The sequence below is a fragment of the Clupea harengus genome, unplaced genomic scaffold (assembly GCF_900700415.2).
Source record: "Clupea harengus unplaced genomic scaffold, Ch_v2.0.2, whole genome shotgun sequence".
Lineage (NCBI taxonomy): Eukaryota > Metazoa > Chordata > Actinopteri > Clupeiformes > Clupeidae > Clupea > Clupea harengus.
The window spans coordinates 1-22,394 of NW_024879897.1; the positions used below are offsets into that span (position 1 = coordinate 1).

Consider the following 22,394-nt stretch of genomic DNA (forward strand, 5'->3'; position numbering starts at 1 on the left):
GCATGGTGACAGAGAAGACGACTTCAAACAGTAAACCCTCTGGCTACTGTGTGATTGGCCTAGACGTCTGTAGGCTCTGGGAATCCCGAGAAGGTGAACAGTGTTGTTTGAAACAGAATCAGAATCAGAATCACGTTTATTGGCCAAGTAAGTTTGCACAAACAAGGAATTTGACTCCGGTTTAAGTGGCTCTCAGTGTACTTACACAAAATATACAACACAACACAATACAACACAACAGCACAACAATCTAAGAAATATTTACTTTGATAACCGGATCACAACTGTGAGGTTATTTTACACATTATTACACATTACATTTGTGCATGATTACATGATTCTACTGTTGTTTAATCTAAATGATTAATATACTACAATTGTGTATTGACCACTGAAAACCATTAAAAAGCTTGTAATAGATTCTTAGTTTTTCATTTTCAGCTTGGCTGGTTGGGTGATAAGTGGTGGAAATAAACTGTTAGGTCTCTCGGGTGTTTGCATGTAGTGTGTATGATCATTTTTTGCCAGGGTGTTTAATCTCTACACTTATGTGTTTGTGTGATATGCGTGGATGTTCTAGATACTCTATCACTTCCACCGGTGTGTTTACAAGGTTTTATGTGTAAAAACCATATTTGGGCTATGTGTGAGTTTGATTACTGCAAGCATTCTTGTGTGTATGTGTGTGTTTATATGAATGTCGAGATTTGGGGGGGGGGGGGGTTATTGGGGTCTGGGGGGCAAGGGGATGGGGTGTGGACAAAACATTTGGAAAGAGAGGCAAAAGAGATGACAGCAAAGAGAGGCTACCCCCCGCTGGTCACTGATTGGTCCGCCCTTTAGAGCGAACAGGGTTTCCAGACTACAATCTCAATCCCCACTGAGCTGAGAGCAATAGGCGGGCGGAGCCAGGCCAACAAGAGATGGCAGCAGAGAGACAAGACCAGGAGAGAGGACAAGATAGAGGGAGCTGTTTAAAAAGTGAGAGAAAAGGTGAAGAAGAAAGTCGGCAGAAGAATTGACCAAAAGGAGGAAAGGAGAGGTGTGAGGGAAATGTAGTTGTGATGTCTAGATTAACTAATCAAGATCTGTAATCGCTTGTCATGGGAATAAGACACATTTCTAAATAATAACACTGGCCCTATTAATTAGTATATACAATAACAAACAGAGAGAGTGTGTAGGATAAAGTTTTGTGCAAATGTGTGTATGTTTGGTCAGGAAGTGTCTGTGTGTATGTGCATATGTGTTATTCGTAAGTCTATCTGTGTGAGTATGTATGTTCTGTGGTATTTTTAGCCATCTGTTTAATACAAGTGTTTAGATCAGTGCTCTGGTCTCCTGCTGTTAAGACTCTGTCTGAATGAATTTCCCTGCCTTAACCTCTCTCTGCTCTCTCATAGCGGGCATGGTGGAGCAGAGTGGAGGTGGACAGGGAGACAGAAAGAGAGAGAGAGAGAGGGAGAGAATGAGAGTGGGAGGGAGAGAGAAAGAATGACAGAGAGAAAGAACAGCTTAGCTGGCAAACCAACAAGTGTTCACAGCTTTCTTTCACACCCTCTTTATTAGACATCTTGCACTCTTGCTGTCTGTCTCATTCTCTCTCTCTTTTTTTCTTTCTCTGTCTCTCTCTTTCTCTCTTCTGTACCTCCCTCTTTTCTCTTTACTATTCCCTCTCTCTTTGTCCCACTTAGTTAGGGAGCTAGTCTTCTCTTCAAATTAACTTTCCCTCTTTCATAGGTCTCTATGGCAGTACAACACCACTCTCTCTACCTTTTCCTTTCTCTAATCTTGTGTTCACCTAGAGAGACACCAACATAACGCACACACACTACACCACACACACACGCGCGCACGCACACGCACACGCACACGCACACGCACACGCACACGCACACACACACACACACACACACACACACACACAGACAATTGTGTTATAGATGATGGGCAACTGTGTTAAATCTCCTTTTGGACATTTCTCCATGAAGGTAAGCTTGTATAAGTTTGACTTGAAAACACATTTTGTTTAATGATATTGTGCAAAAAAGGTTGTGGGATTTAAAATCGTGACACATTGATTTTCTACTTAATCTGTAAGCTTTCACTGAGTATTGCCAGGGCAACATATTTGCAAATATCTAACCTTTGCATGAGACATGCCTTCATTTGTTATTGCTGTGCACACGTTAGTAAAAGCACTTTCACATTCTTCTATTAATAACTCAGAGTCAATTAAATTCAGTTGATTCAAATTCACTTAATGCTTTGAGTTTGCTAACATCATCTATATGCATGTATGCCACATTTGCCAGTTACATAGACAAAACACATTTATGAGTTACAGAACTTCGTCATGAACATCGGTTAACATCTATCCTGAAGTGCAAGCAAAATAGCATTATCTACAGAAGAGGTACAGGTATGCTGGGAGTAAGAACTATAGTGTTGAGGGTATAAGTCTAACTATGTCTTATAATAGGTGATAACAATAGGTGCCATGCTACGGCAATGTTTCCATTTGTTTTAATTTGGATTTAAATTTAAAAAAGATTCGACTTAAACAGAAATCTGCCAGTCAGTCTGCAAATTAGAGGTAGTTCTGATGTATAGTGGGCTCATGTACACATGTGTGTGTGTGTGTGTGTGTGTGTGTGTGTGTGTGTGTGTGTGTGTGTGTGTGTATGTGTGTGTGTGTTTACTGTGTGCATGTTTGATGTGAAGCAAACCCATGGCGGTGGTTCGTTCTAGCTCTAGATGACAGAATTGCAGAATCAGTTACGTTATCCCATAGCAGAGCAAAAAGACATTAGCCATCTTATATTCACACATGAAAAAAAGCTTCTGAACCTCTCTGGATAGTGAGTTATCATTAACACATTGAGGTGTTTTTTCTGGGTCAGTTGTCATCTTTGTTTGTTGCTTATTTCTCCCTTTGGACTCTGTTTGGCGCGCTCAATTACAGATTAATCAGTTTCTGCTCCATGGGTTGGTAATCAGTGCTGTGCAGATGAATGATTTATATCAGTATTTACTCAAAGCATTTCCACAGTGGAACATAGCATGAGCATGACAAAAATCTCCCTAGTGTTGATATCATCCTACAGGATTCTGGTTTGAATATCTTGGCATTGAGATCATCCCATGTTGTATATAGCTCTGAGATATTGAATGATAGCCATCCTGTTAGGTAAGAGAATATGTCAGCGTGTGTGGTATTTTGTTTAGCAGATGTTTTTATTCTCAGTGACTTACGGTGCAATGACTTTCCGTCAGGCAGAAATGATGGAGGTTCACACGCTGCTACTGCTTCTCTACAAATAAAGGGACCTCTTTTTATTCCTCTATATAAATTTTACTCCTTTCCTGTCTTTGTGTGAGTGTGTGTGTGTGTGTGTTTTGTTTCACTGAGGGTGTATATAGTGAGTGTCAAGTGCCAGTCTACATAAAGCACTCCGTAAACTGTTATGATGGATGAATGGAAAATTGGGTGGACTTTTCAGCCACTGCTCTGTCTCTCTCTTTGAGTACATCTCTCATTCCACAACTTACAATATATCTCACAACCCTACTTTGACAACACACTGGAGCAGGACGTTTACAACACAACATCAATAGAAGCTGCACAAAACTTGCAGGGCGTTTTCGCCCTCTACAGTACTACCAGACATACCTCGGAGCCCAACAGGATCAATGGTGTCTTCTTTGGGCATGATTTACTTTTTCTGTGTCATTAAGAACAAAATGGACATTTTAGTGACAAAGGTGACAGTTTCGAAATGGTAGGGATTTTATCCATGCAAAGACTTTGTGAGCAAGGAAATCCCATCTCTCTCCCTCCCTACCTCCACCATCCAGCCCTGGCTCCGTCTCTTTCCTCTCCCCGGTCTCGTTGAGACAGTAGTGTGTGAAAGATTAACACACGTTTCCATCTCTTAAAGATGAGCTGAGACCAGACAGGTAGGAGTGGGTCTCATCTGTTATCTCTGTGCGGGAGGGGCGAGGGAACGGTGATTAATACGGACTTGGGGGGGGGGGGGGGGGAAAGATTTCAAAAGCCTAATAATTAGGCAGTCGTTTATAATACAGCACTGGACGAGTGTGCAGTTAAAGTGTAAGATAATGAGCCAACATGGCTGATGTATTGTGTCCTGAGGGGAGGAATGGGAATTGAGAGAGAAGAGAGAAGGATTGGGCTGAATTAGTCAAAACTATGGCTCTTTGCATTAGTAACTGGATTGTCAAAGTCAAAGTATAGTCAGTGAGAAGCAGTTTGTTCATTTCTCTCAAGCATGTTACATACGATTGTTTAGTTTGTAATATGTTGAAAGTATGGATCTCTCTGAGGCCTACAAAACACTTTAAAGTTGATTACAGTTCCTGTAAATGATCCTTCACGTAATATAGAGAAGGTCTGCCTTCGGCACACTTTTCCCAATAGAGTAGCATCAGTTAATGCACAATTGAATTTGTGCAACCAGATATATAAACAGATACAGTAACACAGCGGTTTTCAGATGGGCAGCCATTGATTTTACAGCAATGAGAAGAGACAAGAAACAGAAAAGATGGTGCACTGTATATGAGTGTAGACAGCTTATCCTAGACCTAGTGGTTGTGTACTAGCTTCACCCCACCCTGTGGAAAGCCCTCTCTGGTGACCTTTACTGCCTGAAAAAAAAACGAAGCCCATTTATTTCTCACTTGGACGTCTTTGGTGCTCCAATTTTACGCAAAAGAGACCTCGGGAGATATTTGTAATGAGTTTAAATGTAAGTGTATATTGCGTATCTTGTGAGTTAAGGGTCAAGGAGTGCTGTTGATGAAGATATGGATTCATCTCTCTCAGAGCATGACCACTGATAAAATATGTAAAAGCTCTTCTATGAATTGCTTTGAAAAATTAGAGTATCTCTTGGTGTTCCCAATATGAGGGCCAATTTGATTCAGCTCTCAATCTTGACGCTTTCTATTTGTGTAGGACATACTGCTCACAGTAGAGCAGCTTACACAGTCGTAATAGCTGTCATCAGTCACCAATTACAAGTCTGCAGTCACGATTAAAAAAGAAATTATTCATAGGAATACTGAGATGTAGCACCAGCAAATGCAAGATAGGCCTGTGAATGTGATCAGTAGACAGGTGACTTGATTCCTTTTGCTTGAAAGCAGCAGCATACTGCATAGAGGTTTTTTATGTGTTTTACAGTTACTCTGGCAGAAGCTGTCACAACATGTAACTTCAGGTTGTGGCTGTGTGTACAACCCCTGATTCATGTTTCAGCGCAGCGGGTGAACCTTTCCCGAGCCCAGCTTTGTTCTGCCAGCACAGATATATCAAAACTAGTTGATTTTATTGTTTTATTCTTTTTTTGCCCACCTGTTTTGGCTGTGGATGTAGGAGTAATTGTTCAAACTGTGAAACTGTGGCTTTAGAAACTGGACTTTAAGGTTAATACTGTATAGTTATACAGTCACAGTTATACATGGCCATGAAGCATTCATTTATAAAATTAGGAATTCTTCTGAATTCTTACTCATGGATATGAATGGAAGAACTACAGTATAAAAAGAGTAATGTTAGGCTGGCTTGTATGTGTGTATGGTACGACATTAAAGTGGTGCCTGCGATTTACGTAAGATGTTCTCGCCTTTGGCAGTGGCCAGTAGAGTCCGGCATGTATTGGGAGTCAGGGCAGTTCTCCACATCCAGTGCTCTCTGTGAGAGAAAACTGGAAACGACACCCTAATAAGACACCCTAATAAGACAAGACAGAATAGTCTGGCTAGCCTCAGAGATCTGTCTTTACATGAACTCCGTCCTCAGCTCCCTAGACTACTGGCAGACCCACAGGAAAAGTTTTTGCTCTCAATGATGGATCTTTGATAGCTCAGGAGGACCTAGATTATTTAATTTATGTTTCAATTTAATCACAGGTTTTTCCCATAAACTTCCTTAGGAGAAACAGTTGGAGACAAAAATGCATTCATTATAAAATCAGCATCTAAACATTCACGGCTTCATTTCAGTCAAACAAGTGGCTCTTTTTAGATGAGAAACTATGGCAATGCCCAGTACAGTTCTTTTTTGGACTTGCAGTGGTTTTGCACATGCACCTCCGCATGATCAGTTGTAGTGCAGGTACTGGTTTACTGTATTCCTCATAGTGTTGCTCATAGTGTCACTCATAGTGTTACTCATAGTGTTACTCGTAGTGTCACTCATTATTTTCACTTATATTTACTAAGCTCTTCACTTGAAAGGCTGGCATGACTGTGTGGTGTGAAGTTTGGCATGATGAGTGTTGTTCTGATGCACACTTTATAAAATACAGTGAAGTAGATATGAGATTCTGTTTGGATTTTCAGAGGTAGGTAACATTCAGGTATTTCTAACTGACATGTGGTGTCACACTGTTACAAATAATATCTCTAAATTGATCTCTGATTGAAGTGCATTAGTACATATGATCATACCGAAACAAAAATAACATTAACCATCTACACCAACCTCCTCCTCCTCATCATTATGAAGGAACTCCTACGCTGGATTCTCATATATATACAATCGTATTAGAGTTGAAATGACTTCAGACCCGGTCCTTGCGCAACCTCTAACGCTGTCTCTGTCCTGACTCCACCTCGCCCCATTTCACTGGACCGCATGGGGAAAGGCCCTTCAGCAGCAGAGGTGCAGGCGTGGGAAAATGCATCAGTGCAGTGAGGTGGAGGGGTCGGGCGGCGGGGGTCCCGGGCCCTTCCAGGAGCCCCTGATGGCCCTAGTTCAGAGCTGTACTGTCATGCATGCTGTCATCCTGGGGCCGGCTTGCATCTTCCTCCCCACGGTTCTGGCCAACAAGTGGCAGGCTGTACGTAAGTCTGGGAATACACATACACATTGCTATGTGCACATACGTATATCTACACACTCAAAGGCATTCTGGCATATGGTAGTCATACATTTATGGGAGAAATAAGCTCACACATATGGGAAGCATTTAAACATGTACGTATATGCAGGTTTAAATGCATTCAACAAAGCACTCTACAACATACGTATAATTACCAGATATGGTATACACACATGAACAGCTGCACAGACATGTCTGTATATTACATATGGCTCATGTCTACGCATATGTAAATGTGCACATATGTAGCACACATGCACACAAAAATACAACATACAACCTACCATAAAGTGTGAAGAGGACAGTGTGAGTGTTTGTGTGTTTGTCTGTATCAGATCAGAACAAGATCATTGCAAATGGATGAAGATCTGTGAAAAAAAACTGATATTGAGTGCGAGAACAAGCAAACATGTCCTGATCCCCAGACACGCCACAACATCAGTTGAGCTGAGTTGAATGGGAAGAGGCCTCTGTCGGGTTTATTTTTGGTCAAGTGTCAGAGTGAAAGAGAGTGTCTGGGTCCATGTGCATGTGTGGTTTTGTGTGCTCTGACATAAGCCGTGCATTTGTGTTTACCCTCACTGCTGCTCCTTGTTGTTAACCTGTAAGGCTTCTGGTATCCATCTCTATCTCTGTCTCTATCTCTCTCTCTCTCTCTCTCTCTCTCTCTCTCACTCCCTCTGTCTCTCTCCTCTGCATCTCCTTTAAAGGTGCTTGTCATTGTTGTAGCCAGGGTTGCATTCTTTCATTCTATTCATGTTCTCGTTTCCAGGATTTGGTAGATCACCTGTGACGTACAGCGTGGTCCAAAATATTACCTTAACACATGAGAGCAAAGGCCATTTTCAAAAACACATTCCAGTGACGCAAACCACGCTTCACAATAAAAACGGAGTCTCCCTGAGGTCGCTCAAGATCTTTCACAGATACAGCGTTATGATGAGCATAGAGCAGTCGGAGTTCTTCCTATTCACAGCGGCCATAATGGTATCAGCTCAAATACTTTTGCACACTTCACATGGTGGAACTATTGTTGTGATTGTCATTTGTGGCTCAGTTTTTATCTCCGCAAAGGGCTTTGTGGATCATGACATGGACTCACTGTGCGTTTTGCTTTTGTCTCTGTTTTCACAGGACAGGGAGTTGAGGCCAGAGGAGATTGATGGTGAGTTGGCTTGGCTGCTGTTGGGACTGTTGGGGGGGGGGTTCTTCATCATTCTCTGCCTGTTTATGTTGAGCACTGGGGCTTCACGTGGGAGGCATCCTGAAATTGATTTCTCCCCTGTGAGAAACTCCTCAGGTGCTTATCCGGTCACATTAACCTGAGGCTGATAATATGCATGTTAATGTTGGTGATCGGAATAGTTCTGTTGATGCCCCTCCATAAGCATGCTCAGAGTATTGTTACTGTATGTTATTCCATTTTAGTGATTAAAATGTTAATTTAAGTCCTTTTTTATTACATTTTAAAGAATCATCCACTTTTTCATTCCATATCCTTGCCTTGTTACTCTTCCTTCCCTTCCCGTTTCTTTCTTCTCACATCAACCCTTTTCATTTAATATGAAATTATGCTCACTGTCAAAAATGCTTTTTCTAGTGAAATGCACCTGAATTGAAATTCTCTCACGTTAAATGTGTTCAGAGTTGCGGGAAGCCTTCAGGAATTCGATAAAGACAAGGATGGCTACATCGGCTGCAAGGATTTGGGCAACTGTATGAGGACAATGGGCTACATGCCAACAGAGATGGAGCTAATCGAACTGAGCCAGCAGATCAACATGAACTGTGAGTTTTACATGTGAACACGTTAGTGTAAACACACTGTTGTGTGTGTGTGTGAGCATGACCAGGTGTGAGTTTGCATTGTGTGTTTGTTTGACCAGAACTGGTGTTGATTCAGTCACCTAACATACTAAAGGCCGGGTGTGCAGAGATTTGCACCACAAGTTTTGATCAATCTCTGTCTTATCAGTGGGAGGCCACGTGGACTTTGATGACTTTGTGGAGCTCATGGGTCCAAAACTGCTAGCAGAGACAGCCGATATGATTGGCGTGAAGGAGCTCAGAGATGCTTTTAAAGAGGTAAGACATCCAAACCTTCAGTATTACTGTCTCTTTCTTTTAGGCCTTCTTCTAAATGCCTCTACTTAAACACCTCAGTCAGTGTTGTCACTCCATATACACATCGAAAATCAGTAACATTCCACATATGCACGTGCAGAAAAAGATCATCAAGTCATCATCAAACGCTGAACTTAAGTTTATAATGGAATTCCGTGCTCCCTCCTAGTTTGACACCAACGGAGATGGAGAGATCAGCACCTCAGAGCTCAGAGAGGCAATGAGGAAGCTGTTAGGACAGCAGGTGAGAGTCTAGAACAAAAACAAACTTTGGGTCATGTTGATTTTCTTCAATGAAGATAAAACATTACCATGTAAATCTTTGAAAGAAATTGTACTAATTTACCATTTACCTCTAGACACCTAGCAAAGTTGTGTGCTCTGTCGCCTAGGTTGGTCATAGAGACTTGGAGGACATCCTACGGGACATTGATTTGAATGGTGATGGAAGAGTGGACTTTGAGGGTGAGTTCTGGACAGGCCTTTCACTGTGATTATTTAAATCAGCCATAGTTACTGGCTAACAGAGAGTAAAGATACATTAATAAAAAAGTGCTAATTCTCTCAAGCCACTTACATTTTCCATGGACTGTTCTACCTCTTCATTATTCATCTAAATTCATTATTTTTCTCTCTTTCCCTTTTACAACATTTCTTTGTCCTGCTCTTTCAGAATTTGTCCGCATGATGTCTCGCTGACATTAATAGAGATGGAAGTCCCACCCAGTCCAGACCTCATGTTCCTGTCGTGCGTTCAGTGTGTCACCTCATCCAGTGAGAGACTGTGCAGGTATCTGAGCCTTGTGAATTTGAGCCAGCTTTCCTAAGGATCAGAACTGGAATCCACAACATAAATGCGAGAGGAGGAAGCAAGTTTCTTCCCATGTCTCCTCACTCTCTCTCTCAAAAATTACTTTTCTCTTCTGTAGCAAGTTTTCTGCACCTTTTTTGCCCCAAGGAACTCCATAGACCTACTGCATCCAATCATCTGTCTGAATGAACTTTATGGAGTGGTGACATCTAGTCTATAAAAAGGCAATACAATGTCCTGTGATGACGTGGTGTTCTTGTCACTGTGTTGACATGTGTACATGTACCCCAATATATGCAAGGCATAGGCAATTGTTGGGAAATAGTTTTTGAGAAGGAATGCCAGCGATGTTCATGTCTCGTTCTCTGTATATCTCAGTGGTGTCTTGAACTTCTCCAATGCTTTGAATGAACAGAGGTTTCCCTGCACCTTCCACTACCCCAGAAACGTGCAAAACACTGTGTTACTAAGAGAATCGTCATTCTGAAGGGAAGACTTTGTTAAGAGTATTTGGTCTGTGATGAATTTGTTTCAGACTGTCCATCCAAGACAGCTTTCCTTCAACCTTGTGGGACTCCAAGTTGCAGGCTCAAGTCAGATGGGCTATTATTTCTGGTTTAACCCAAATACTGTCAGGGTAGAAGTATGGTATAGTATAGAAAAGGAAAATAATGTCCTTGAAGAAGTTGAAGTTGAAAGTTATGTCCAGTAAATGAAAGTGATACTTACGTTGCTCCACGTATGCAATATGCCATCTGATTTAACACAGTAGCTTACCTGTTAGTTCAGGAATTGTGCTATGTTGTAAATCCCGATGGCACCCACCTTTTGTAAGCTACCCGTTTCACCTCTGCCTCTTTTCCGAGGTGTTCTGCATAAATCTCTGTCATTGTTGTGGTTTAACTTAGCTGTTCTGCATCTCCTCTAATAAAATGCTGGATCCTATGGATGCAGATGCAGACAGACCTCTGACATAGCTGAAGTCTCACACATTTAAAGGAGCCTGGACATTTGAGCATGTTGTCATCACAGTGTTTGACAGTGTGTGTGTGTGTATGTTTTTGCCTGAATGTTAGTCTCTGTCAAACTCAATGTTTGTTCCATGTGAGCAGGTGTTCAATGTGGAACCCGGTCTGTTAGATTTGCTGTTTTTCTGCATGCCAAAAAAAGAATGAGGCTAATTTGCACTCATGTATAAAAAAAATTATTTAAATAATTTAAATAATCTAATGTAAATAAATCTTTATGTTTCAGTTGTCCCTGTTCTGTCTTTGAAGCTATCCAAAACTTCAATAAAGACTTGGATCTGTTTAGAAGCAGAACATTTTACATATTGTCATTGTTTTTCCTTTTCAAACAACACGGGGGAAAGCTACGGAGCCCCCTAAAGGTCAAAGGTCAAAGGTCAAAAAAAGCAAAAAGCAAATCACCACCATGGCCCTTCGGGGGCTCCGTAGAACGCATGTGGTTACTTACTTAGGCTGACAATACACTAGTATCAGCACTACTATCATCACGTCGACAAACCTAAGTCAATTTTTCATATAACCACACGTTACATTTCTTCCTTTTCACACGATGATGGATCGTAATGTCCCAGCCATCATTGCAACAGCCTCTTAAGAAGACAGTCAAATATTTTAGATAGATGGCGCAAGATACTTCATGGCAATGCATGTCTATGGAAGCAAAAGGGAAAGGGTTCTGGTCTGCATAAAGGGGCGTGTCACAACCCAACTTTTGAATTGTCGTTGGTAAAGATCGAATGAGTTGAAATATAAAAGTATATCCAGAGCTCGTCTACAGATCAATAAATTATATGATATATCTTCATAATATACATGCCAGATGTCGTGTTGTCTTTTTTTCCAGTTAATTGGAAAATCAAGATCACATTTGGTAGCCAGCTGATGTTAGTTGAAGGTCACTAACCTAGTCACATAGTTTTTGTTACTCCGTGCTAGCTGTTGAGTTTCACTGAATTAACATTACAATCTAGATTTTTTTCTGACTGGATTAAATAAATGTCATAGTCTTTTTAGCTTCTAAGTCTGATAGACTGAAGGAGCAAGATACTTCCAGGAACCCAGATTGCGAAGGGTGGGTGGGGGTGGGAGGGGAGCTTATTACATATGTATTATATGTTATATGTATTTATGTTAGTATTATATGTATAGGCTGCTATATGTATATTTAGTATTATATGTATCGGTTGGTATATGTTTAGCACATCGTATTGTATATTTATCTTGTATATTGAGTAAGGTTATTTAGGTTATTATATGTTTATTATGTGTAAATTATGTTCATAGTACTTGTGCAGAGTGTACGTCATGGTTTGTTATGTTATAGTATGTGATGTTATGGTATGGTAGGTTTGGGCGGCGCCTTGTCATAAGAATTTCAGTGCCCAGTCTGACCCTGTGTCATTTTGTGCATCTGACAAATAAAAGACTTGTAACTTGTAAGCTGACAAATCTAAAGACCACAGAAAGCCACAGCTCCATTCACGTCTATGGGCACATGTCAAAATATGAGTTCCACCCGCTAACAGCTCCACTACTGCCAATCCCTTTACTGCACTGCAACCCAGTGAAGAATCTGCATACCTGCCCCCTTCCAGTGCAGGGCTGCCCTACTTAAGGGCCACTCACAATAAGCTCCCTTAAAAACTTCAGCTTTGTGAAGAACGCATTATGGGGATGGTGAAAAGTGACGAAGCCGGTAGTTCCATGCCCGCCACCCCAGCGAGGATCTCCACCGGCAGTGCTTCATCTGCCTGTCCATCCCAGCTGCAAGGTCTTGGGAGCAGAGCCGGTATGTGGACTGTGTGCTGCTCTCCCTCCTAGTTAGGAGGGAGAAGGCAGTGCATTTTGATGGAAAAACGATCACTCAGCGATGCACTGGAGTCAGAAGCTCTACTGGAGCTAGGCAGTCCTTCTCCTGGGTCTGCACTGTCTCAGTGGGATCTACCAGAATTGGAGGATGACTATCCCACTGTCCTGGAGCTGGCTGCAGTACTTTCAGAGGTGAAGCTGCCTGAGTCTACTCCACGGCCAACGAGAGACCCAGACCCAGACCCAGCGCCATCTGACTGAGCCACATTGATGGAGCGCACAGCAGTGATGGACATCACCCACCCCGCGCTGCCCTCAGTAGAACACCAGTGCGTCGGTGTATGTCCTCTGCTTCCTCCTCTCAACAGGCATGCAAGAGAGAAACCTCCGCCAGCTCATTACCAGTCAAGCAACTAATGTTTAGTGCTGCTGCAGCTTGAGTACTTCCCAAGAACATTTTATCTGCCACTTTTGTCTCTTTCTCGTGCTTCGGCGGGAGGGGTCGCTGGAATCAAAGGGCACAGTATCTACTGAGGCACACCTCTGATTAGTTCTCCTGGCCCGTCTGCAATGGCTGGCGCCTAGACCAGAGCTTGCCCACCAACATCGTGGCTCTGGCTTTTCCTGTGTTACTGGAATTCCCGCGGAGCTCTTGGAAAGCCCCTGCGAAGGCTTCCCTTCCAGCTGCTCGCTTCTTGCCCTGCACAGCCATTGCAGACTGGCCAGAAGAACTCATCAGTGGTCTGCCTTCAGTAGATACTGTGCATGTCATACAGTTGAAGCAGTTTAAGTAGTTACTACTACTAGCTACTAACTCTAGTTATCATATTTTATATATGTTCTTGACATATTCCCATAGACATAAATGAAACAGTGGCCTCCTCTGGTCTGCTTAAAGGGTGATTTGTGCACGCCCACACTCCCCCCACCTCACGATCTGGGTTTCAGGAAGTGGATCGTCATGAAGTATCTTGCTCCGCCTATGTACAATTTTTGAGGAAGTCTTGTCTTTGGGGTCCACCTCAACATCTTCTAAAGCGCTCAACAGGCTCCATCATGTGGTAACAAAATAACATAGACCTGTTTTGTAAAATCTCTCTTCAGACACACCGATGTGTTATAAGGGTATAGAAAGGCAACTTAATCGTTCAATTCAAGGCTATCAACACATTCTTCGTGAGTTGCTGACGTAGCAAAGGTTTGGTTTGGTTACTAGGATAGCCGTCCTACGTTGTTACAGAAATGCGATGTCATCGCTATTCATGCAATTAAAGATCAATTTGACCAAATGACAGTTGACGACGTAAGAGTATAGGATTTCAAGCTTGCCTTTGGGTTTCTAGATAGTTAATAGGCTAGCTATTTTCCAGCATCCAATCCTCGTGCATTTGTCAATTAACTGAATTCCCAATGTTCCGCAAATACCTGTACAATTATTTCAAATGAATGAGGGATGGCAATGATTGGTTTTACATTAAACGCATATAGTCGAAGTTCCTCTGAAATAGTAATTGATTGCTGATAAAGAAATGTGTTGACTTGTCTTCCGCATTTTGCCAACTGAACATTTGCAGGTCAATCTAACATGAATACCGCATCACTACAGTCTGACAGACGCACTTAATGAAGTTCTGATGAATCAACCTCATGGTCATTCTCTAATAGGAATCAGCAAATGTTGCATAGGGGCCGTACCTTACACGGACATATCCCAATCTTTAACTGTCTGTTAGTGTTGCTTTAAATTAATGAATCTACTAAAGAACACCATTTATTAATAGCCTAATTATCCCCGTTACAGTAATGGTGAATGGCTTCCTTGAATGAGTTGATCTCATAATCTCCGGTGAAAGTCAAAAGCTTTCTGTTTGGCAGCTAGATAGCCTACTGTACTTCTTAATTAGGATTTGGTAGAATCTGATAGTGGTTATAGCCTGTCGGTTACTAGCCAATTAAATCTTACCCTGATAGATGCGGGATTGGACATTTTTGTTTGTCCTTCCCCAATGACCCAACGATCATGTTAGATTACATTCCACCTCCCTACCCCCTCAGCCTACATCAACTTCACAGAAGCCGATGTTAGCGTTACTGTGCGGCTCTGCATGGAAGTCAGATGCAGAAACACTAATTAGGGTTAGTCTAGTTTTGCCCGTGGTATTGTACGAGTCGGATTTCAATCACATAAAATCTACTAGAATTTACACAGGCACCCATAAAAGGCTTAGTTACACGCAAGACTTTCCAATCCAAATACCTGCAATTCTGCAGACTGAGTTACAGCTGGATATACTGGTGTCAGTGCAAGAGGAAGTCAGCTAACGTTAGCTGCCTGTCTTAAATAGGAAGCAAGCTAACAGCCAACACAGGTAGATGCATATTGACTGGGACAAGTCAGCAACGGATAGTAGGCAAGACATCTAAACGGAGCTGGCCATATTTTGTGGGATTCTGGATAGCTGTTCAACCACAAATTGTGAGCTCTATCTTGATTTGTTCTTTGATGAGGCGCGTCAGTAAGGCATACGATGCGTGGTCACCTACAGATAGCTAGCTAGCTAGCAAGCAAGTAAATGGCAGTTATACTGTAAAGCGTTCGCTATATTAGCTAGCTAACAAGTTAGCTCAGCTGCATCACGTTACCGTCTCTCGGTGGGGGTGTTGTGGGCTTTTGCAGAAGGCTGCCGGGAGTCAATCGAACATAACCTTTTTACTCTGTTTTCAGTTTTTGCCAACACGTTTTTGGAAAGCTTGCTCCGGCTGTGTGTAGCAATGCGGAGGGTAACGATGCCGGGGGTTGGCTGGCTGGTGGTGGCAGTTTTGTCTCTCCTGATCGAGCTGTGTTGGACAGAAGGAGGGGGCCCAAGCCTTGCTGAACGGGTAATATGGGCTGTAAATGCCGGCGGGGAGGCTCACGCAGATGCGGATGGCATCCACTACAAGAAAGACCCCTTAGAAGGAAAGGTTGGAAAAGGTAAGTAGATCGCGTCTGGTACCGAAGTAGGTTAGCTTGTTAGAAATGTAAGGCAAGGGTAGCCGTCAACGTTGGCTAGTTTTAACTCCAGCCGGTAAAGCTAGCTAGCATGAGTGAAACCCAAACCAAAAGAGGTAGCTATTATTAGCATGTGTAGCTGCTGAATGAATGAATGAATGAATATCCTGTGAACTGTGAATTGGCTTTTGGTTTTCGCATAGTTGTTGACCATGGGCAGATATTGCTGTATTAGCTGGTTGAATTCCAGAATATTCTTATGTGTAACGTAATGCAGCTTGACTTACAACCCTTCGAACGAAATATCAACATGTTTTCTGTCGTTCAAAAGCGCTGGCCGATAACCCAATCTGAAGAGGCAATGTAAATAAGTATCGAAGGTTGCTTTTTCATTGACCGTGGGCCCTACATTTTAAAGTCTGGGCTTGAGTGCTTTTGTAATTGAAGTTCTTGGTTTAGAGAGGTAACTTAGCAAAGCTAGCTACCAAATACAGTGAGTTGGTTAAAAGGGGGGAAAAAGAACTGGTAATTTTAAATTCACATGCAAATAGCAGCCCGTTGGAAAAGATACAACATGATAAATAAACTACTTCATCAAAATCTATGTTATTCCCCGCCTCAGCCTGACCATAAAGCTACAGCGAACCAGTAAATTAGCTAGCTTAAATGGCAAAAGGAAGTACACGTGTAACTGACAGCAAGGGCCTGTCACTTCCTCTCTGCGCTAGGTGATAACATGGACTTAGGTCAGCGCGTGCAAAAGTGGAACGCTCTGATGAGTGCAGCTGTTCCCTTATTGATACGTGTACATATTTTAAAAGGTCATTTATTTTTTTCCTTTTCTAATGTTATAGAAGGAGCATGCACAGTGGCACTAGTCCTTTTGCAAAAGTTGTAAGACTTCTTTGAGGTTTGTTGTTGTAAAGAGAGAGATACTGTGAGTGAGGCCGCACAATCACGTCTGCCTTCTCCTCCCTTTTCTCTGTCTCTCCTTTCAGCCTCCGATTATGGAGTGCGTCTCCCTATACTGCGCTCCAATCCAGACGACCAGATTCTTTACCAGACGGAAAGGTACAACGAGGACACATTTGGGTACGAGGTGCCCATCCGCGAGGAGGGAGAGTACATATTGGTGATGAAGTTTGCAGAGGTCTACTTTGCACAGTCACAACAGAAGGTAAGTTCTGAAAGTGCTTTTTTTGTGCAGTTCTGTCTCTAAGCTTTGCAATTGTGCTTTGTGTCACATCTTTCACACACGAAAGAGGCTATGTAACCTCCTAGCCTGCATTCAGAGTCAAATACTCTTGGCCTAGTTGTCTTGTCATGTGACTAGCTCTGGCACTAACCTTCAGATTTGTCCCTGAGAAGAGAATAGAGCTGTGCATTATCTCTTGAACATCTACTTAAATATAGTCTGAGTGCTACAGTAATTTGGAAATAAGTCAAAGCTGTCAGACATCATGTGTAGGCCTACTCCATATATATAACTTCACTCTGTATGCACAATTCAGTAGAGCCTTATACATGGGCAATGACAATGCCATGTACATTTTGGTGTTCATTTTATTGGTGCAGTGGCTTGTGGCCATAGTCACGTTGCATGTCTATGAATTAAAGAGCCTCAAACATTACACATACATTCAGCTATTTTAAAATGATTGAAAAAGAGCCTTGGTGAAAGAAAGACGTGTCAAAATGTTTGTGTCTGTGCGCGTGTACATGTACATAGTCAGGCTTCCATTTACTTTACATTTAGTCATTTAGCAGACGCTTTTGTCCAAAGCGACGTACAAGGGAGAGAACAATCAAGCTACGAGCAATAGAGACCTAGTGTAACAATAAATACTACTTTACATAAGAAATAGAAAAACGAAATGCAGGAATGTAACTGCTGTAAGTGCAAGTTAAGCACTAGTCGAAGTGCCAGTTAGGAAGGGAGGTGCTCTCTGAAGAGTTGGGTCTTCAAAAGCTTCTTAAAGGTAGAGAGGGACGCCCCTGCTCTGGTAGTGTTAGGCAGTTTGTTCCACCAGTTGTTGGAATGTTTGTTCTGTTCCAGCAGCAGTGTTGTAATGTTAGTTATATTATTCTTTTCACCATCAGCTTGTTTAATCTCATTCCTGTTCTTCCTCCTTGTGTTCTCTCCTCAGGTGTTCGATGTGCGTCTGAATGGCCATACCGTGGTGAAGGACATGGATATATTTGAGCGTGTTGGGCACAGCACGGCACATGATGAAACTGTGGCCTTCTCCATAAAGAGGGGCAAGCTGAGTGTGCAGAGGGAAGTCTCGACCTTCAACGGCAAGCTCACTGTAGAATTTGTCAAGGTGAGGGAGGATGGCGGTACCTTGTATGCCCAATATACCATCCTGTTTGTTTTTAATATTACAAAATGTCAAAACTCGCTTCCACTTCAGGTAGTGAGTTGTCAAGGAATGTATTTTCTGTTACAGCTGTTCACCCAACTTCTTGCACTGTTTTTCCGAACAAAAGTTCTGTTGTATCAAGCTATATTCTGCAGTGAAGCTGTAAAGTTGCTAGTTTTTCTGCTGTCTTAAGATTGATGGATGAAAAGATTAGTTTACTGTTCAAGATAACACTATTCACTGTGCTACAGGCCATGGTTATGAACCTAATTTTATTAACCTTCATTTAGCGACCTTTGTATCAAAGTTCATCATCATCATCTTCTGACTATTTCGACTGTGCTTCTTTAGGGGTACTATGACAACCCAAAGGTGTGTGCACTATATGTGATGAAGGGGACACTAGAAGGTGAGTGAAAATAATTCCTGCTCCATTGGGTTGTACTGTTTTAAATCCTGCGTTACTGTGCATGTGGTTGACCACATGGAAGATTGCAAAAGTATTGTGGCTTATTTCCTGTCTGATCAGGATTTTATGTATCTTGCTGTATGATGAAATGACTTGTGCAATATCTGTTTTTATCATTTCATCACAGTTTTCATCTTCTGCTTGTATTAGTGGAACACCGAGTTGTAATTTCACTGAATCTGTTTCTAATTGACCTTCTTTTTTGGGTTAATTAAGGGATCTTTTAAGTTTTTGGTGTTTTGTCCAAATGCAGCTTGCAGTTTTTCCTTTGTGTGTCCTTCATTTTTCACATATTGTTTTTCTGCGTATCATTGTCTTCGCATTGACACTTCCTCCCTCTCATAACCCCTCAGATGTCCCAAAGCTGCAGCCTCACCCTGGCATGCTTGATAAGAAGGACACGGAAGAACCGGAAGAGGAAGACCTGGATCTGCCCGAGAGCGACGACCCCAAGACTCCCTCTGCCGCCCCCAAAGCCCGCGTGCAGTCGGGCCCACGCACCCCGAACCCTTACGCAGCTGACAACAGCAGCCTCATGTTCCCCATCCTGGTGGCCTTTGGAGTCTTCATCCCCACCCTCTTCTGCCTCTGCCGGCTGTGAGAGAGCCATAGACTGTGGGGGGAGGAGGAGAGGAGAGAAAAGGGCGGGGCAGGGCAGGGCAGGGCAGGGAGTCAGCAGGTGATAGACAGGAGCCTCTAAAGGAGGAAGTGGGTATGAGGGTGGGGGAGGGGGGAAGAGTCTGCACAGGAGTGAAAGGAGGGGAGGAACGTGTAGATGAGGGAGGGGAAAAGTGAAAGCTGATCACTAAAAGAAAAGATAAAATAAATGGGTCTGTGGCTTCAGGTATGTCAGTTTTGTTGACTGCAGTCACAGAAGGGCTGAAAATGGAGGGGGTTGGGTTGGGGGTGGGATGGACGAGAGAGAAGATCAAGGGGCTTGGGCTCTCCACAATCCTGACTCACACACACAGACACATACTTCAGTGGGACTGCTAGTGGGAACGCTGAGCAGGACTCACCAGACTGGACTGATTAGTCAGGGAAACCTAGTTTGTCTGGTCTGACCAGAATCTGCAGGGCTTACACTCGAGAGGACCATGTGGCTTTTGTCTACCGCCTCTTCCACTGGCCTGTGTTGCCATTGGTCACTGGTGAGGGAATGGGAGGGTGGCACAAGGCTATTGGTCTTCGGGACTGTCGCTGCAGATCTGCATGCCTCTTCGCAGGCAGGAAAGGTACACACGTCTCCCAAAAACATCTTGTTTTTTTTTAATTGTGGCAGCGGATTAAGCAGATTGAGAGGGAATGGGAAGATGCTGAGCTCTGGAAGAGCATAGTACTGCTAATGTAATAGCCTTTTTTTTTGCTTTTTTTTTTCAGGGCTGTTGCCATGCCTTTCATTCCATCTTCAATTTTTGCACGAATTTGTCATTAATTTCTGCGGTTATTTAATGTCACCTCACCATGTCCAAGCTGTAGGGCTGCTTACAGCGTTTATAAAAGCTCTGAACACCTCTTGTGCCAGGATTGATTTGTTGGATAAGGAGAAAAACGGTACTAGGTCATAATTAATTTCTCGCCAAAAGCTGCCAGCTGAACTATCTGTAAGTGTCTTTACATTTGAAGTTTTATTTATAAGGGTAGAACTGTTGCTGGGGGTCATTATGGTCAGAGTTCCATCAACTCCATCTGCTCACAACAATACCGGTAATCACAATGAACTTTTGACATTTTCCACCAGGTTGCGTCTTCAACTTAGTATGCGGTTTGCTGAAGGTCCTACAGGTCCCCTTGAGCCAGCACTGAATGGCGGTGCTCGTTAACTTAGACAGGGTTCATCAATCTTTGACAGGGTTGGTTCAGTCTTATCCCGTTGGTTCTTTTTGTATTTCCCTTTAAAAACTATCTGTTGCCCCTCATCTGCTGAGATTCTCCTGCTCCCTAGTGTATGCGTCTCCTGCTCCCTAGTGTATGCGTCTCCTGCTCCCTAGTGTATGCGTCTCCTGCTCCCTAGTGTATGCGTCTCCTGCTCCCTATTGTATGCGTCTCCTGCTCCCTATTGTATGCGTCTCCTGCTCCCTATTGTATGCGTCTCCTGCTCCCTATTGTATGCGTCTCCTGCTGTCCCCTCTGTTTCCTCTCTGCAAGGTGGCAGGGCAGAAGGGATACGGACTTGAAAGACAGTTTTACTTTAGAAGACTTTCCCCATGATGGGGCAGAGAACAACACGGCTGCTCAGAGTGAGGTGTGTGTGTGTGTGTGTGTGTGTGTGTGTGTGTGTGTGTGTGCGTGTGCGTGTGCGTGTGCGTGTGCGTGTGCGTGTGCGTGTGCGTGTGCGTGTGCGTGTGCGCTCGCTCGCTCGCTCGCATTTATCCTCATGCAATGCAGCTCTGTCCCAGCCCCCTGCATCACCACAACTGCCTTTACCCACTGTCACTCATTAGAGCTTTTGACCATTTGGTCAAACACTTCTTCTGTTGTGCTTCATAAGATGGCTTTCAGTCTCTAGGACTTGTGGCCTGCATCCTGGGCGTGTTACAAGCACTCACTCGTCTCTGAGTCACAGAATGCAGGGAAGGGATCCCTTCCATGTCAGAGGTCACTTGTAATGACTTCAGCAAACTGGTTCTCATAGGGTCTCCTCCACCAATGCTGGGAGGCTATTCTGATAAAAATGTAGGATGCCTGCAGTGACCTGATCACTGGGAGTTTTTCATTGGAATCACTCTTGTTTGTCTCAGTCATGTGTCCTCCATTTTTCTTTTAAAGGCATTCCATATTCACTTTTTAGCTGCTGATTTTATGCCGTGCTGACTGGTCAGTTTTTTTCGGTAACCTATGATTAGTTTAGAGGAAATATTTGATCAATATGACCACCCTTCACTCTGTAGTCATAGTCTTAAGAACCTAGGTCAGATCCAGCAGTCACTTATGTGTGCCCATCTGTCTATCCTTTTATTCCTGATCAGCTTGATTTGACTTTTTACAAAATATTATTTCCCATCTTCGTACGGTTTAGGACAAGCTGGCTGTTCCCTCCGCAAAGTATTCTAAATTACTTTTACCCCCCCCCCCCCCGAACCTCCCTCGACCTACTTCACCCAATCCTTGCTTACGTTGATGCTGGTGAACTTGAAAACGTCTTTGCTCCCCGAGATCTTAATTGCCTCTCTTATTTCTGGGACCCTTTGCTTTACAGATGAGACAGTCTCATTGATGCAGGTCCTAAGTTAGGGGTTATTTTGTTTTTTAACAGTTGTATTTTAACATGCAGCAATCGTTAAAATAAAATGAAAGCACCTTTTGAAGAAAAAAAAGATAATTAATTTAAATCAGTACCAAAGTCGGTTTGTTTTGTTGTTATAAATGTTTCTCTTTTTGAGCAAGTTAAAAAACTATGTATTACACAGAGCGTGTGTGTGTATATAAGGTACAATATCACACTCACTGAAGTGTGCCAAGCGGTTAATCTTCTTTATGATGTTATTTTAGTGTGGTTGGGGGTTTGTTTTCTGTTTCTTAAATGGATAGCTGGCTTCCTGATGACTAAGTGGCCTTTCTGATTGAGACAGGTGCTAGAACGGAAAGTATAACTATTTCTGGATGAAACAAACAGAGAGACGGACACTCTGACTGATTGTCAGATAGTGAAGACTAAAGCTTGGGTTTGAACATGAGGGTTTACTGCAGCCTTTTTTATTGTATAACTTAAACAAATGGGGGTTTGTGTTGAATTTAAAAGATTAAGGATTTGTTGCTTATATTTTTCTTCATGTTTGCTCCTCAGGATTCTATTTCCTTTTGAATGATTGTTGTTGTGATTTGTTATTGGTGTGATTTTTTTTTTTTTTTTTTTTTTTTTTTTTTTTTTTTGCACTGCCTGGTAA

The 22,394-nt window shown here is 42.7% G+C and overlaps 1 protein-coding gene and 1 pseudogene across 1 annotated transcript; both read left to right on the forward strand.

Annotated features, from left to right (window-relative positions):
• Positions 1 to 6,707: 6,707 nt before the first annotated feature.
• LOC122130670 lies at positions 6,708 to 11,175 on the forward strand (annotated as a pseudogene).
• Positions 11,176 to 15,445: 4,270 nt separating this feature from the next.
• Positions 15,446 to 20,807, forward strand: LOC122130668 (malectin-like). Its single transcript, XM_042705384.1, has 5 exons — positions 15,446 to 15,657; positions 16,674 to 16,852; positions 17,823 to 17,999; positions 18,390 to 18,447; positions 18,861 to 20,807. Exons 1-5 carry the CDS (start codon positions 15,456 to 15,458, stop codon positions 19,106 to 19,108), a joined length of 864 nt encoding a protein of 287 aa, XP_042561318.1. The 5' UTR covers positions 15,446 to 15,455; the 3' UTR covers positions 19,109 to 20,807.
• The last annotated feature ends 1,587 nt before the right edge of the window (positions 20,808 to 22,394 follow it).